At 43.2% G+C, this 15,227-nt stretch overlaps 1 protein-coding gene across 1 annotated transcript in view; it reads right to left on the reverse strand.

Annotated features, from left to right (window-relative positions):
- LOC124612346 (probable cytochrome P450 301a1, mitochondrial) overlaps positions 1-15,227 on the reverse strand; it is a 228,441-nt gene that overhangs the window by 56,299 nt on the left and 156,915 nt on the right. Inside the window, exon 10 of the mRNA XM_047140499.1 lies at positions 13,364-13,445. Within this exon, the coding sequence (XP_046996455.1) occupies positions 13,364-13,445 (82 nt within the window). The remainder of the gene's footprint in view (positions 1-13,363; positions 13,446-15,227) is intronic.

Here is a 15,227-nt window from a genome sequence, read left to right on the forward strand (position 1 = left end):
CCCCATCTTAATGGCATATCTTCTCGTAATGTGTAGGTACCATGGTTTGTTAAATCTCCTACGTGTGAATGCATCAAATTTATCTCGTGCCCTGCATGAACTAAGTATGGGGTGGATCGTGGAAGATGCTCCACGAGAAGTTTGAAAAGTATTGACGATACTTAGGGTTCCCCCCAACAGCACGATGACGATCGTTTAAATAGTTCCCAAAATCCATGAGTCCTATGCCACCACCTCCAAACAAATAATGAATCGTGTGGCCTCTGATGCCCACGACAATGTTGTTTTTCGTCCTCGGATGATAAACAGCGTCGGTGTAAAGTAGAGTGTGTAAATCGACGTAATCGGCAACGTCTGTAAAAAGAGGGCTAAGATTTTACATACACATAACTATATCCCTTTCGCCGGCCCACAATATAGCCGGTGTTCGTCTGTATCCTGAACGTTGCAGTTTACACATAAGGCGAATCGGCAAAATGGATCTTACGGAGTCTCTCTCAACTAATCTGTTTTCTGTGCACCGTCACGTGATAGGTCGAACGCACGTCTGAATGTAGCGTTACCGCATTGACAGTGCTTCATACTACCTTGCAATGCACGGTAAGATATGTCAATTCCACGTCATTAGGTGACCGGCAGCTAAGTAGGTTGCGATGGTAGTCATTATCCGTTGAGCTAGAGACAGGGAGAACGTCCTATAAGTAGCTATAAGCCCTAATGCAGATAGAACCTCCCAAAGCAGGAAAATGGCACAGTTATTTCGGCAAGCGCCAGCGGAGGGTCAATGGAAGACGGTCTGCATCAGTAAGCCAGTGAGGCTGGTCGCGCATCTTCGCCAAAGCTTGAGGTGCATTCCACAGTATAAAGACATTGCTCGATCATGAACATTGACAAGGCCAAGTCCGCCGCATTCTTATGAAGAGTGAGGGACTCAACCTTAAATATCATTCTAGCGCTGACAAATGAAACGAATGCCACCATGAGGCACCGAGCTGTGTGTTAAGGCATCGGTAGCGTTTGCGCTACAAGCGGGATTCGTGATGCCTGATACACATTAATAAATTCGGTCCGTTGATGAGGGTCCAAAGCGCGGAGACAGTGATCCAGAAGTCCAGCACGGATATTTTGCAAGAGGCTTCGATAATTAGTAGTCGTCGTGCGTGAGATGTTGTCCGCGAAGGCGATACAAAGACAGCGGATGTTGTTGCACAGTCTGAGTGGCTCGGCGCTTGTTAAGTGTCATCCGAGTGGCAATATTCAAGGCCACCAATTTGTATACATTTACACTGCTCACCAAAGCATCACCATAAGTGGCTAACTAATCCATAGTTCTGCGGGCATCATCTTCATCAGATCATCTGCATAAGCTGTGTACCTAGAAGCGGTGCCACCAGGAGAGATTCCCATGAGACGGCGTAGCAGAAAACGCAACCAAGATTATAATGCTAAAGCGTACAATAACGATAAGGGTCATTTCTGTCTAACAGAACGGCGAATCTGAAAGGTGCTCAACATGCTACCGTTGACAAGCACTTTCGATGTAGCGCCACGTAGAAGATGGAGCACTATGTCGACGTAAACACCCCGCTAATGCATTTTCTTGAAAACAACAGTTAAACACATTTGATTGACGCGATCAAATGATTGACTAAAGTCTATCGTAGCCAGAGCTCCCGGTACACAAAGCATCTTAGCGAGAGCTATCAAGTCCCTGTAGCGGCACAGGCGGCCTGGGTATTATGCGTCCCACTCATCGGTACCTGATCCATTGGTACGACATGAGATGTTGGAAAAGATTTTCGTATCACAATTCAACAATGTTTGGTAGTCCGTAATACATGACCCTCCGCGAGGTTTATGGATTAGGATGATAACATATTCCACGAAGGCAGCCACAAGATGCACCTCTGGCGTCATGAGCTCTTGACAGGTAGTCCAGTAAGGTACCAACAGCCCCTAGAACGTCCCATAAGACTCCAAGTGTAACCTATCCAGTTCAGATTCTTATTGGCTGCCACACTTGCTATGGCATCCAAAATTTCTTCTTCTGTCATCCGTTTCAGCAGTTCCTCTTGGAGTTCCAGAGTTACCGGGGCGCGCGTCAAGCCAGCCAGAGTAACAATGATCTCTGGATTAATCTCCGCGTGCAGGTGAGAATAATTCTTAAAGCAAGCACTGCTTATGTCTCTTTGCGTGATCTGATGGATGACATTTTCTGTCGTTACCTCATGGATCAACGCCATGCGCTTCGTTCCTTGACTATATGGGACATGGCGTTCGTGGGCGATCCCGACCGTTGGACGTGTACGAATGATGGTACTTTCCAGATGTTGACTTGTCCATGTCACAATCTTCGCTTTGTTCTATTGACAGTCATCTGGCGGTCTGGTGATAGGGGCATAACAGAACACTCCCTGAGGATAGCGTAGTAGAACTCTGTAGTGCTGCGCCTCCACGTCGCAGCTGCCCCACTAAACGACTTCAAGGTGCATCGAAGACTCGGATTGGCACAGTCCAACCACCAATGAGTGGGGTCAGTAGATGGTGCTGGCAGCAACTCCGTTGCCAAGACCGCATCACTGAGAGAGTGGGAGGTATACATCCTATCAATTCTGCTAGACAAATATTAATACAAGTGCGTGAAACCCGGTGTACCAGTAAGGATAACGTCTCAGGTGTCTATCAAACTGAGCTCGCCAATGACAGTGCTGAGTGCTGGACATAGTGAATGGTGACGCCTTTGGTCCTTGGGAGATCGCATATAATTAAAATCGCCCTGGACTCACCCCTTGTGACTTTTATCTGTGGGGTTACGAAAAAGACCGCGTTTTTATTCCCCCCTCCCTACGCCTGACATTCTTGCAAGTCTGCGACTTCGCATTTTTGAAGCTGTGAATCCGATAACGAGAGACTAACTGCTCCATGTATGGCAGGAAATGAACCACCGTTTTGATATTTGTCTTGTAACACATGGTGTTCACGTTGAATGCATAAAAATGAGCACTTTTCTCTTTCCAGTAAGGCTGGGATTGTGTTTCTATCGTTTGTAGTTTCGAAGCAATACCTGTTTGAAACCTGTGGTTTCTGAAACAATACCGGAAACAGTCCATGTTGTGACGTTCCAGAATGAATACAGAGACGTCACAGAACAAAAGTGACGCATCACCTTACATAAAGATTTATTTGGAGACAGATTATCTCATTTTCTGTTGGATTATGTTCATTGTGATACTATGTGTGCCGAGTATTAATACGTATGTAAATTTCATCATAATGTTGCAAGGTTTGCAAGAGCGAAAGGAAAAGAGTGTAAAGGGGAGTACGCTCGTAGACACCAGAGCGAGGAACAGCTGAATGCAGAAATATGCAAGGGAGAGATTGTATAGTTCAGTGCAGCTAGTTGCAACGAGGGCTACATGACAGACTTTTCGTTTCAGTGGTCCTTTGCTAACGCTGTTCTTTTGCTTCTCTACAGTCCTTTACAAGAAGGCATCGTCGTAGTGCGGTTGATTTAGAGTTTCTTTGTAGCTGTCAGGTAACTGTTGTAGGGAAGATTTTCGCTTGGCGTAAAATTGCATGGAGGCTCCCCCTTTATCTGTGCAGCTCAAATCTCGGTCATGCTCGGATTTAGCATATACACTCCTGGAAATTGAAATAAAAACACCGTGAATTCATTGTCCCAGGAAGGGGAAACTTTATTGACACATTCCTGGGGTCAGATACATCACATGATCACACTGACAGAACCACAGGCACATAGACACAGGCAACAGAGCATGGACAATGTCGGCACTATTACAGTGTATATCCACCTTTCGCAGCAATGCAGGCTGCTATTCTCCCATGGAGACGATGCTGGATGTAATCCTGTGGAACGGCTTGCCATGCCATTTCCACCTGGCGCCTCAGTTGGACCAGCGTTCGTGCTGGACGTGCAGACCGCGTGAGACGACGCTTCATCCAGTCCCAAACATGCTCAATGGGGGACAGATCCGGAGATCTTGCTGGCCAGGGTAGTTGACTTACACCTTCTAGAGCACGTTGGGTGGCACGGGATACATGCGGACGTGCATTGTCCTGTTGGAACAGCAAGTTCCCTTGCCGGTCTAGGAATGGTAGAACGATGGGTTCGATGACGGTTTGGATGGACCGTGCACTATTCAGTGTCCCCTCGACGATCACCAGTGGTGTACGGCCAGTGTAGGAGATCGCTCCCCACACCATGATGCCGGGTGTTGGCCCTGTGTGCCTCGGTCGTATGCAGTCCTGATTGTGGCGCTCACCTGCACGGCGCCAAACACGCATACGACCATCATTGGCACCAAGGCAGAAGCGACTCTCATCGCTGAAGACGACACGTCTCCATTCGTCCCTCCATTCACGCCTGTCGCGACACCACTGGAGGCGGGCTGCACGATGTTGGGGCGTGAGCGGAAGACGGCCTAACAGTGTGCGGGACCGTAGCCCAGCTTCATGGAGACGGTTGCGAATGGTCCTCGCCGATACCCCAGGAGCAACAGTGTCCCTAATTTGCTGGGAAGTGGCGGTGCGGTCCCCTACGGCACTGCGTAGGATCCTACGGTCTTGGCGTGCATCCGTGCGTCGCTACGGTCCGGTCCCAGGTCGACGGGCACGTGCACCTACCGCCGACCACTGGCGACAACATCGATGTACTGTGGAGACCTCACGCCCCACGTGTTGAGCAATTCGGCGGTACGTCCACCCGGCCTCCCGCATGCCCACTATACGCCCTCGCTCAAAGTCCGTCAACTGCACATACGGTTCACGTCCACGCTGTCGCGGCATGCTACCAGTGTTAAAGACTGCGATGGAGCTCCGTATGCCACGGCAAACTGGCTGACACTGACGGCGGCGGTGCACAAATGCTGCACAGCTAGCGCCATTCGACGGCCAACACCGCGGTTCCTGGTGTGTCCGCTGTGCCGTGCGTGTGATCATTGCTTGTACAGCCCTCTCGCAGTGTCCGGAGCAAGTATGGTGGGTCTGACACACCGGTGTCAATGTGTTCTTTTTTCCATTTCCAGGAGTGTAGTTTTCCAGTGCAATTAGAAAAAAAATTATTACACATGGAAGTAAATTATAATGCGAATTCTGAGTAATATGTTGTGATGAATGAATGATCATTAGCTGGTCATTTAGGGAAGTGCGCATCGGACTAAGTGAATAGAACGTTAAATCCGAAGAAAAATTTTGAAAGGTAATTGTACCGATTGTTTTCTGAAAAGATATTTATCCACGAGCAGTGCCGTACCTAGTAAGAACGTAGCTGCTGTACTGTGGCGATATTTTAATTTTGGGCTTAGAAATGTAGCTGAAGTGAAATGGATGATACTGAAAATATTTCCGATAATTCGAAATGTTAGCAGCACTGCCAGTAAGAGGTACGATAGTTGTTGAAACTGTGTGTAACAGGAACAGCATTATTTTCAACTTAAATCCGTACTGACTTGATTTTCTGTCGTGAAACCGCAGTACAACAGTATAATGAATCAGTACTTGAATGTTATTCACCAGCTGTTTTAAATGTGTGACCTATTTACTGCAACAGTTTTCGTGACTTCAGTATCTCAGTATCAAGCTATGTAAGAAAAGAAAAGTCATTACGTTGGATTAACATACATACTGACAACCATTTAAATCGTATGAATCTCTTACATACTTTAAAGTTAACATGCCCTTACGCACTATCAAAAACAGAGATCTCATCAGCAAACAAGCATCGTCAAACATATAAAATACTGTGCTGAACATCTCTTGTTGACTGATAACACTCTCACGAAGTATGGTTGTTAACTAAAGGCAACTAAGCTCATTTACTAAAGATTGTGCTGTGACACAACGTATACATCCCAGTTCCAAACAATGCTACTGTCTACAACGTCTTGGACGTTTATATGCCAAGTCCTAGAAAATAATAAAACCCAAAATTACACCAATGTTGCAATGTTAGCATCCATACAGAATAATCAACAGAAAATATTGACACTTTACGACCACTAATTAGATCAGGTTGGTGGCTGCTTCTCAACGAGGACATCTCAAAAATGAGCCCAGAAATGTTCCTAGGACCCTTCTATCTTTTCATTTAACGCTTTGACGCGTTCGTTTCTTAGAGCGCAAGACATCGCTATTTCCTCTGTATTTGACAGCAACCACCCTTTTCCTTCAAAATTCAATATCTTCACGCTGTCTGTGATGCTTCCCAACAAATGCTTTTCCTTTCTTAGGTGCTTTGCCACCGCCGATGAATCATTCTCTTTACGTTACGCTCTTTAAATCTTACTGTAAAATTTCTTTCCGTTTGGCCCACATACCTCGTCATTCATAAGCTCCCACTTTCTCCAACCAGTTCTCACCAGTACCAATCATATTCTTCCGCCTCTGCTCCAGTATGTTGTCCATCCTGAAAGTAATTTTAACCAATCCGTTGTTGAATACTCTCGCCAGTTTATGTGAAGTAATTCACCAATATGATCTACATTTCTTCGGATTTATCTAACTTTTTTGGTTTGTATAAGCTACCGCTATATCGACACTATCTATTAAATCAGTGTCAAAACTGTTTCCTGTCGCTATTTGTCTATGTATTTTCATTTCTTGTTGTTGGGGCTTACCGGAATGGTATGCTATATTGTGTTTACGGAGGTGGCAAGACATCGGCCACAGCAAACACTTTTCCTGAGAACATGCACAAAGGAGACACTCTGGATTTCAAAGTTTATGTTGTTGTCAAGTACACAGTTGAGGGAGAGGGGGGTCTTGGTTGTGCGTTGTCAGAAGCAGGCGTGTGGAGGTCTAGTTTCGGAATGCTGTTGCTGTAACCTGGAAGCTATTAAAGAAGGTAATATCCAGTCGCTTGCTCTAATTGCAGAACGGGCGAGGTCGCGTTTTGGAACATTTTCAGTTTTGTGAATTTTCGTAACTTGCATTTATTGACAATAACGATGCCTTTGTCTCATTACCTCGTAAATGCATGAACTAAGGGAAGGAATACATCACTCTTTACCTCTTTTCATCTTTAAATAATGAATGTAAATTTTGTTTGAAGAGTGAATTGTACGGATGTTCTAAGTTTGGCCAAAACTATTAACTTAAAGAGCTCTGTAATGCAGTCTTGTTCAAACCTTTTTAATTTCGCTGATTAAAACACAAACCTGAAGCGGAATTCGTTTTTTTTAATTATTAGACATTAAGCCTCCGCATCCCAATTTCTATTCAAGAGATTTAAGAGAGAAATATTTTGGGCTCTCATTACAGATCGCGAGATCTGACTACTAACTGCATGTTAAGCTTGCGCAGTATCTTGTATTGCACATGAGAAAGTTATTTGAAAGGATGATAAAGCAGCCTGATTTACATCAGACAACAGTTGCAAGGCATAGCTGTTCATCCTTTGTTGCAGAGGTAAGTCAACGTGATTATTAGCGCCAGAACTGAATGGTGTGTTGAGCACGTAGGGGAACAGTGGCTATCCATACAGGTTACTTTCACATTCTGAAGTTGTTTAGCATAAAGATTGTGTAATTGTTTTTCACTGGAAATGTAAGTACTGAGATCACGTATAAAGTTTACTCAGTAATTTAGTTATTGCACGTGATAGGTTAGATGTGTTTTGTACATGATTGCATGTAATGTTCGTAATAATGCACGTAGGTACTTCAAACGCAAAAGCTTCACACGCACCGAAGTAATAGTTTCATACATCAACAAGAGAGCATAAAGTTGCACTACGTACACAGTCAGATTAAAGTTTAAATATTTTGCTAAGATGTCAAACTATTAATCTTCATTCGAAGAATTCCACTTTGACACTGACAAAGCTGAAAAGTTACATCTGAGTGCCATCATAGAAAACCTACACATTAGAAAACTTACAACAGAACCTCTGAACGTGGGTTTCCTGTATACTTGTAATCTAATCGTTTGTTATTCTTCTGTCCTCAAATAAATTCAAAAATCCTTCTTGCTCTACCGTAAATACTATACTCTTATGCATCTTGCCACCTTACCAGATAGAATTAACAGATTACACCGAAAAAGCCCAAACAACGACAGATCGTTTTATATTATTGTGAAACAACAAAGGGAGTGGTATGGATATGGTAAGCGAGTTGGAGTGGTAACCGCTAAAACAAAGGAGTTTTTCGTTGCGCCAAGAACTTCTCACGAAATTTCAGTCATCAACTTCCTCCTCTGAATGCAGAATACATATTGAACCAACTACATACACAGGTATGATCACCATACTGAAAGAAAATGATATGAGGTCATAGATTCTACATCTACATCTACATATATACTCCACTAGCCACCAATCGGTGTGTGGTGGAGGGCACAATTTGCGCCGGTCATATTCCCCCTCTGTTCCACTCGTAGATCGAGCGAGGGAAAAACGACTGTCTGAACGCCTCAGTACGAGCTCTATTTCCATCTTTGAATGGTGATCATTATGCGGTTTGAAAGTTGGTGGTAATAATATATGTTCTCATCCTCGGCGAAGATCAGATTTCGGAATTTAGTGAGCAACCCCTTCCGTTTGGCGCGTCGTCTATTTCCAAGTGTGTCCAATTTCAAACTTTCTATGAGATTTGTAACGCTCTCGCGATGGTAAAATGTACCAGTCACGAATCTTGCCGCTCTTCTTTGGACCTTCTCAATCTCTTGGATCAGATCCAACTTAAGGGCCCATACAGACGAACAATACTCTAAGACTGGACGAACTAACGTATTGTAATCTATTTCCATTTCTGAAGAACTGCATCGCTTCAATATTCTACTAATAGAGTTCGACTTGCCCACTACTTACGTAATCTGATCATTACATGTGAGATCATTTCGAAGAGTCGCACCCATGTTCTTGGTGGATGGTACCACTTCCAAAGACTAGGCATTTACTTTGTACTCGTACATTAATGGGGATTTTCGCCTTGTTAAATGCAGTAGGCTACACTTACTAATATTGAGAGATAACTGCCAGTCATTGCACCACGTTTATTTTCTGAAAATCCTCATTGATGTGGTCACAACTTTCGTGTGATACTACTTTCCTGTAGACAACAGCATCATCGGCAAACAGTCTAATGCCGCTGTCAATACCATCAACCAGATAGTTTACGTAAATCGTAAAAAGCAGCGGACCTATTACGCTGCCCTCGGGCACACCTGAAGTTACGCTTGTTTCTGTTGAAGTCACCCCATTCAGGACGAAATACTGCTTTCTGTCTGTTACAAAACTTTCTATCCAACCGCATAAATCACCGGATGGACCTTACGCGCACTTTTTGCAGCAAGCGACAGTGCGGAACTGAGTCGAACGCCTTTCGAAAGTCGAAAAATATGGCATCAACCTGGGAGCCGGTATCTAGGTCTTATGGGATCATTATCTTATCCGCCCGTCCGTCTGTCTGCCCGTCAAGATCCCTTTTTGTCAGGAACGAATAGACGTGTCAAGTTGGAATGTTTGTCACATACTGAGGCTTTGGCCTCTTCGTGGTGTAAAAAACGTAAAGTTACACGTCATTTCAATGAAAAGATCAAAATTATGTTATTTATGTTATTTTGATACACGCAAACCCACTTTTCAAACCCTACAGGATATTTCCCATTGACCTAAAATCAGGAAATTGGGCAATAAGCAACGCTTCACAGTACAAGGCAGGAAGAAAATACGAAAAATTGTTAATTTGTAATTATACCACACGAAAGTAAAATATTTTTCGGAGGACTCTGTCTCTCCGTCTGTAAAAACTTAATATGTTTACATACACGTAGTTTCTGACTGTACTTAACATTTTTCTTTAAGAAAAAGCTGTTTCATAATCTTACAAGAAGAGGTCCACCATTTTCCCAGCTGGTTTACAACCCATTGTTAAACCATTCTCTTGTACGTAAACATTTTATAGTAAATAAATTACACATTTTCGACAACTATCGCTAACATTCTTAGGAGTAGAGCTTGCTTGAGTTTCTACAGACTGCTGTAACAAGTTTATTTTGGGAATATTCTGTTCAGTGAAGTGCCAACGCCTGAAGTGGCTGAGATCTTTCCTGCGTTTCTTTTAACAGACTTGATGTGGAGGTAGCACTCTAGTAATTTTTAATCAGGATTCAGGATGGGGCAACAGCATAGTTAAAACGCAGACCACAGTGGAACATTCATCCCAGCCATCGAGAATCTGGACGATTTTTGCCTGTTGTCGATATCAATACTGGCAAGATATCGGTGCCGAGAATACCAAGACTTTCGAGAATGATAATTATTAAGTTTTTACAGACGGAGAGACAGAGTCCTCCGAAAAATATTTTACTTTCGTGTGGTATAATTACAAATTTTTCGTATTTTCTTCCTGCCTTGTACTGTGAAGCGTTGCTTATTGCCCAATTTCCTGATTTTAGGTCAATGGGAAATATCCTGTAGGGTTTAAAAAGTGGGTTTGCGTGTATCAAAATAACATAAATAACATAATTTTGATCTTTTCATTGAAATGACGTGTAACTTTACGTTTTTTACACCACCATGGGGCCATAAGTCTCAGTATGTTCCAACTTGATACGTCTATTCGTTCCTGCCAAAAAGGGATCTTGACGGGCAGAAAGACGGACGGGCGGATAACATAATGATCCCATAAGACCTCTATTATTATAATAGAGATATGGAACCCTAAAGAAGGAAAAAAATTCAAACAGCTATATTTATTGTACAAGAGAATGTCAATATGCTTGTTTAGTATCTTGTTTTAGTCTACCTGACAACTTACTTGGCAGCTAAGAAAGAACGTAAGAAGAAATAAGAAAGAGCCAATCACCTGCAAAATAGAAAGATTTATTTAAAAATTTATTTAAACCGCTTCACCTTGGTTTCAACGTTTATAAAAACTACTTATTCGGAAGGGAATAGTAAAAACCCAAACACGTCAACAGTAAAAACATATTAATTGTAGAAAAATATCTCGTTACGAACACAAAAAGATTCTTCGAACTTATTGGGTTGTATGTTGTGGCCGAGATGCGTTAAAATATAGCCGAAAGTTTCACCTGCATAATAATTAAGGCGTGAATAACATGTGGGTGTCATTTATATTACTTCACCATACAGCTGGTGCACTAGTGTCGCGTACGCAACGCTTGGGCTAAGGATATTTAGAGACAGTGCACGTCTACGTAGAGTCTCGATTTTCGCTGGATTATAAAAGACATGACGCATGGGAGCCGTTAGAAACCGTATAGCATTATTTTTAATCACTCAGATGAAAAACGACGAACAGTGAAGACTAAACGAAATCACCGGTAGTTTCAGAGAAGGGCTGAAGTAGCCGAAACAGTTTCCATCACTGGCGAAAGCGCATATTACTTGTGACCAATGGCTTAAATTGGACAAAAACTGGTGTCTCAGAAGGCACAGACGATGGGAGACCAAATAGTTAGGTAGGCCTGATTATTATCCGTTCGATGTCGCTCAATGATGATGTGAGCAGTCTTCTGAGAGGGATATATACATCACTCACATTCAATGACTCATGGCCATACATGGAGTGTCGAGGTGCTGACTGGCTACCGACGCACTGCCCAACAGCTTTACGAAGTACCAACAGACCCTACCAAGTGAGTGAACAACGAAACTTACCTACTGACATTACGTACGAGAAACTCCCATCTTCTCCTGTCGCCAGTGACTCTAACACGAGGTGCATGTATCAGCATTCAGAGCTTCATGTGGAATAATTAATCCACCGATAATCTTCCAATCGGATCAAGGGCTCTGTGATGTAAAGGGCAATTATTTGATTTATGTGTTTCATGGAAAACGGAAGCTAATAATATATATTTTTTTTAAAGCACGGGTATGTAGCTCCCTATTAACCTCTTTTCCTCCGTGTAGCTCTGACAGTTACTGAAATACTTCAGCGTGGAGCCTAGTAATAATTAAAATGACTAATGTAACACGAGGGTCAATGCATAAGTTTTCTTGTGTGCGCAGCTAACAAAAAAAATGGTTCAAATGGCTCTGACAAGGGAACCTCCCCATCGCACCCCCCTCAGATTTAGTTATAAGTTGGCACAGTGGATAGGCCTTGAAAAACTGAACACAGATCAATCGAGAAAACAGGAAGAAGTTGTGTGGAACTATGAAAAAAATTAGTAAAATACACAAACTGAGTAGTCCATCCAGTGATAGGCCACATAAATGACTATGAGAGTCAAGGAGCGCCGTGGTCTCGTGGTTAGCGAGAGCAGCTACGGAACGAAAGGTCCTAGGTTCAAGTATTCCCTCCAGCGATAATTTTAATTTTTTACTTTCAGTTTATGTGACAAACTCTTATGTTTTCAACACTTTTTTGGGAGTGATTATCACATCCAAAAGAAAACCTAAATCGGGCAAGGTAGAAGAATCTTTTTACCCATTCGCTACGTGTACAAGTTAGGTGGGTCGACAACATATTCCTGTCATGTGATGCACATGCCGTCACCAGTGTCGTATAGAATATATCAGATGTCTTTTCGTGTGGAGGAATCGGAGGAATCGGTTGCGATCGAATGTTTTCGGTTCCCATTGGAGAGGCACGTCCTTTCGTCTACTAATCGCACGGTTTTGCGGTGCGGTCGCAAAACACAGACACTAAACTTATCACAGTGAACAGAGACGTCAATGAACGAACGGACAGATCATAACTTTGCGAAAATAAAGAAAGTAAAATTTTCAGCCGAGGGAAGACATGAACCAAGAACCTCTCGTTCCGCAGCTACTCACGCTAACCACGGGACCACGGCGCTCCTCACCTCGCATTTTCCTTGATGTTGCCTATCTTTCACATGGACTACTCAGTTTGTATATTTTACTAATTTTTTTCATAATTCTACACAACTTCTTCCTGCTTTCTCGATTGATCTGTGTTCAGTTTTTCAAGACCTACCCACTGTGCCAACTTATAACTAAATCTGAGGGGGGTACGATAGCGAGGTTCCCTTGTGAGCACTATGGGACTTAACAGCTATGGTCATCAGTCCCCTAGAACGTAGAACTACTTAAACCTAACTAACCTAAGAACATCACACAACACCCAGTCATCACGAGGCAGAGAAAATCCCTGACCCCGCCGGGAATCGAGCCCGGGAACCCGGGCGCGGGAAGCGAGAACGCTACCGCACGACCACGGGCTGCGGACTGCGCAGCTAACAAAAGCAGCCACTACGTAAAGGTTAGAAACAGAACCATGTCAGTTTTAAATCGTCTAACTTCATAGAAATACTTCGGGAAAATGAATTTGACTCTTCAATGTGGACTGTGCACTCTTCTGCTCATTGAGCAATAACCTGTATGGGACACCAGTTGGCACACACTTACCCCTTTGGCGATGCGGTAGCCACTCAGCACCAGGTTGTCAACCACGCACCGCCGAACGTTGAACGGCGCGATGGGCTTCAGCCTGGAACGTAAACAAGGCAGTGTATCACAACAGTGCAAGACACAGCAAGCACTCGTGTAATTTGCCAGATGTGTGTGGCTCTCAGATGCAATCACTGATGCAAGGAACGCTACCAATCTGATCAGCAAAATTTCGTCCTTATGGGAGCATACGTTCAGTGTTTACATTACGGAAAAAGAAGCCCATTTTAGGAATAAAGAATGTTGCAGGCACATGATGGTTATTTGGTGTGTTTACCATTGCTAGAAGTTAAACTATTTTGGATCATGAGACCTTTTCAAGTCTGTATTTATGCAGACTGAAGCCGCAAATGAAAATTTGTACCAAAGCCAGGGATTCTAACCTGGGTCTCTTACTAACAGCAACACGACACTGGCACTGCAGCTTTCCACAACTACGTGGATCACCCTAGCGCACCTCTCCCTTCAGTCCAAATTCCCAGTCACAACTCTGCGCTGTTCACTTACTAGAGGTTTGCCAAATGGAGATTGCAGACAGCGTAACAAGAGAACGTGCAAGTGCAACTAATCCCCATGTTTCGGACGCTGAGAAAGGTCGTATCACTGGTACGACAAACAACAAACTGATTGGTTGCACAGACATTTGTCAGTGATACTGGAAAGAGTGATGAAAGCATGGTCTCGGGACAACAGTGTAGCAAGAAGAAGAGGCGTAGTTCCTTCCAGGAAGAGTACGCCACAAGACGATTGTTCGACTATGTACGACGTATAGACGGATGGCAACAGATGTACTTCGAGCAGGAACAGGAGTGAACAGATCGACGAGACTTGCGTGGCGGTTAAGTTTAATACCAACCGGTCCATAGATGATATGGGGGATAATCACTGAAAACAACGGTTATGGAGGCCCATCTTTCTCCAACTCCTGGTATCATGGTGTGGGGGGGTATTACGTACGACATGAGTACTAATTTGGTAATTATTGAAGGAATGCTGAAAGCTCGCCAGTGTGAGCCAATAACACTAGTCAACAACCATTTTGCATTTGGGATGTGGTGTATAGAATCCGAATATACCTTTGCGTTTTTAAGGGTTTTTTTATTTTTCGTATTCATTATTTCGCTTTGTGCTGTTCTTCTGTTTTGATTTTGAACTGTTTTTTGATTTTCAGAAGAGAGCTAGAAGATCTACAAATCATCAGTAAATGGTTGGTGTGGTAATACAGTGGTGTTAAAGAGATCCTCAGTGAGTGTTTCCTGTGAAAGATAGTGCAAATGTTTTGTGTTTAAAACTTACACTAAGAAAAATGGCAACTAGTAAATCTCACTGCAGCCCAAACCATCTCGATATCTTTTCTTATGTGTGTGGGAAATTCACTCAAAATGCCCTAGAAAAACCGATCAATGATTTGGTTAAGAAGGTATAGAAATTGTATTTTGATTTTCCTGTTGGCGATCAACATAAATATTTTGCACCTCATATTGACTGCATAAACTGTACCACAACCTTAACCGAGTGCTTGAAAGGAAAACGCTGAGACCTGCCATTCGCTGTTCTGATGGCGTGGTGCGAGCCTAATGACCATTATTTAGACTGTTACTTCTGTCTTACAAGTACACTACTGGCCATTAAAATTGCTACACCAAGAAGAAATGCAGATGATAAACGGTTATTCATTGGACAAATATACTATACTAGAACTGACTTGTGATTACATTGTCACGCACTTTTGGTGCATAGATCCTGAGAAATCAGTAACCAGAACAACCACCTCTGGCCGTAATAACGGCCTTGATACGTCTGGGCATTGAGTCAAACAGAG

The sequence above is a fragment of the Schistocerca americana genome, chromosome 4 (genome assembly GCF_021461395.2).
Source record: "Schistocerca americana isolate TAMUIC-IGC-003095 chromosome 4, iqSchAmer2.1, whole genome shotgun sequence".
Classification (NCBI taxonomy): domain Eukaryota; kingdom Metazoa; phylum Arthropoda; class Insecta; order Orthoptera; family Acrididae; genus Schistocerca; species Schistocerca americana.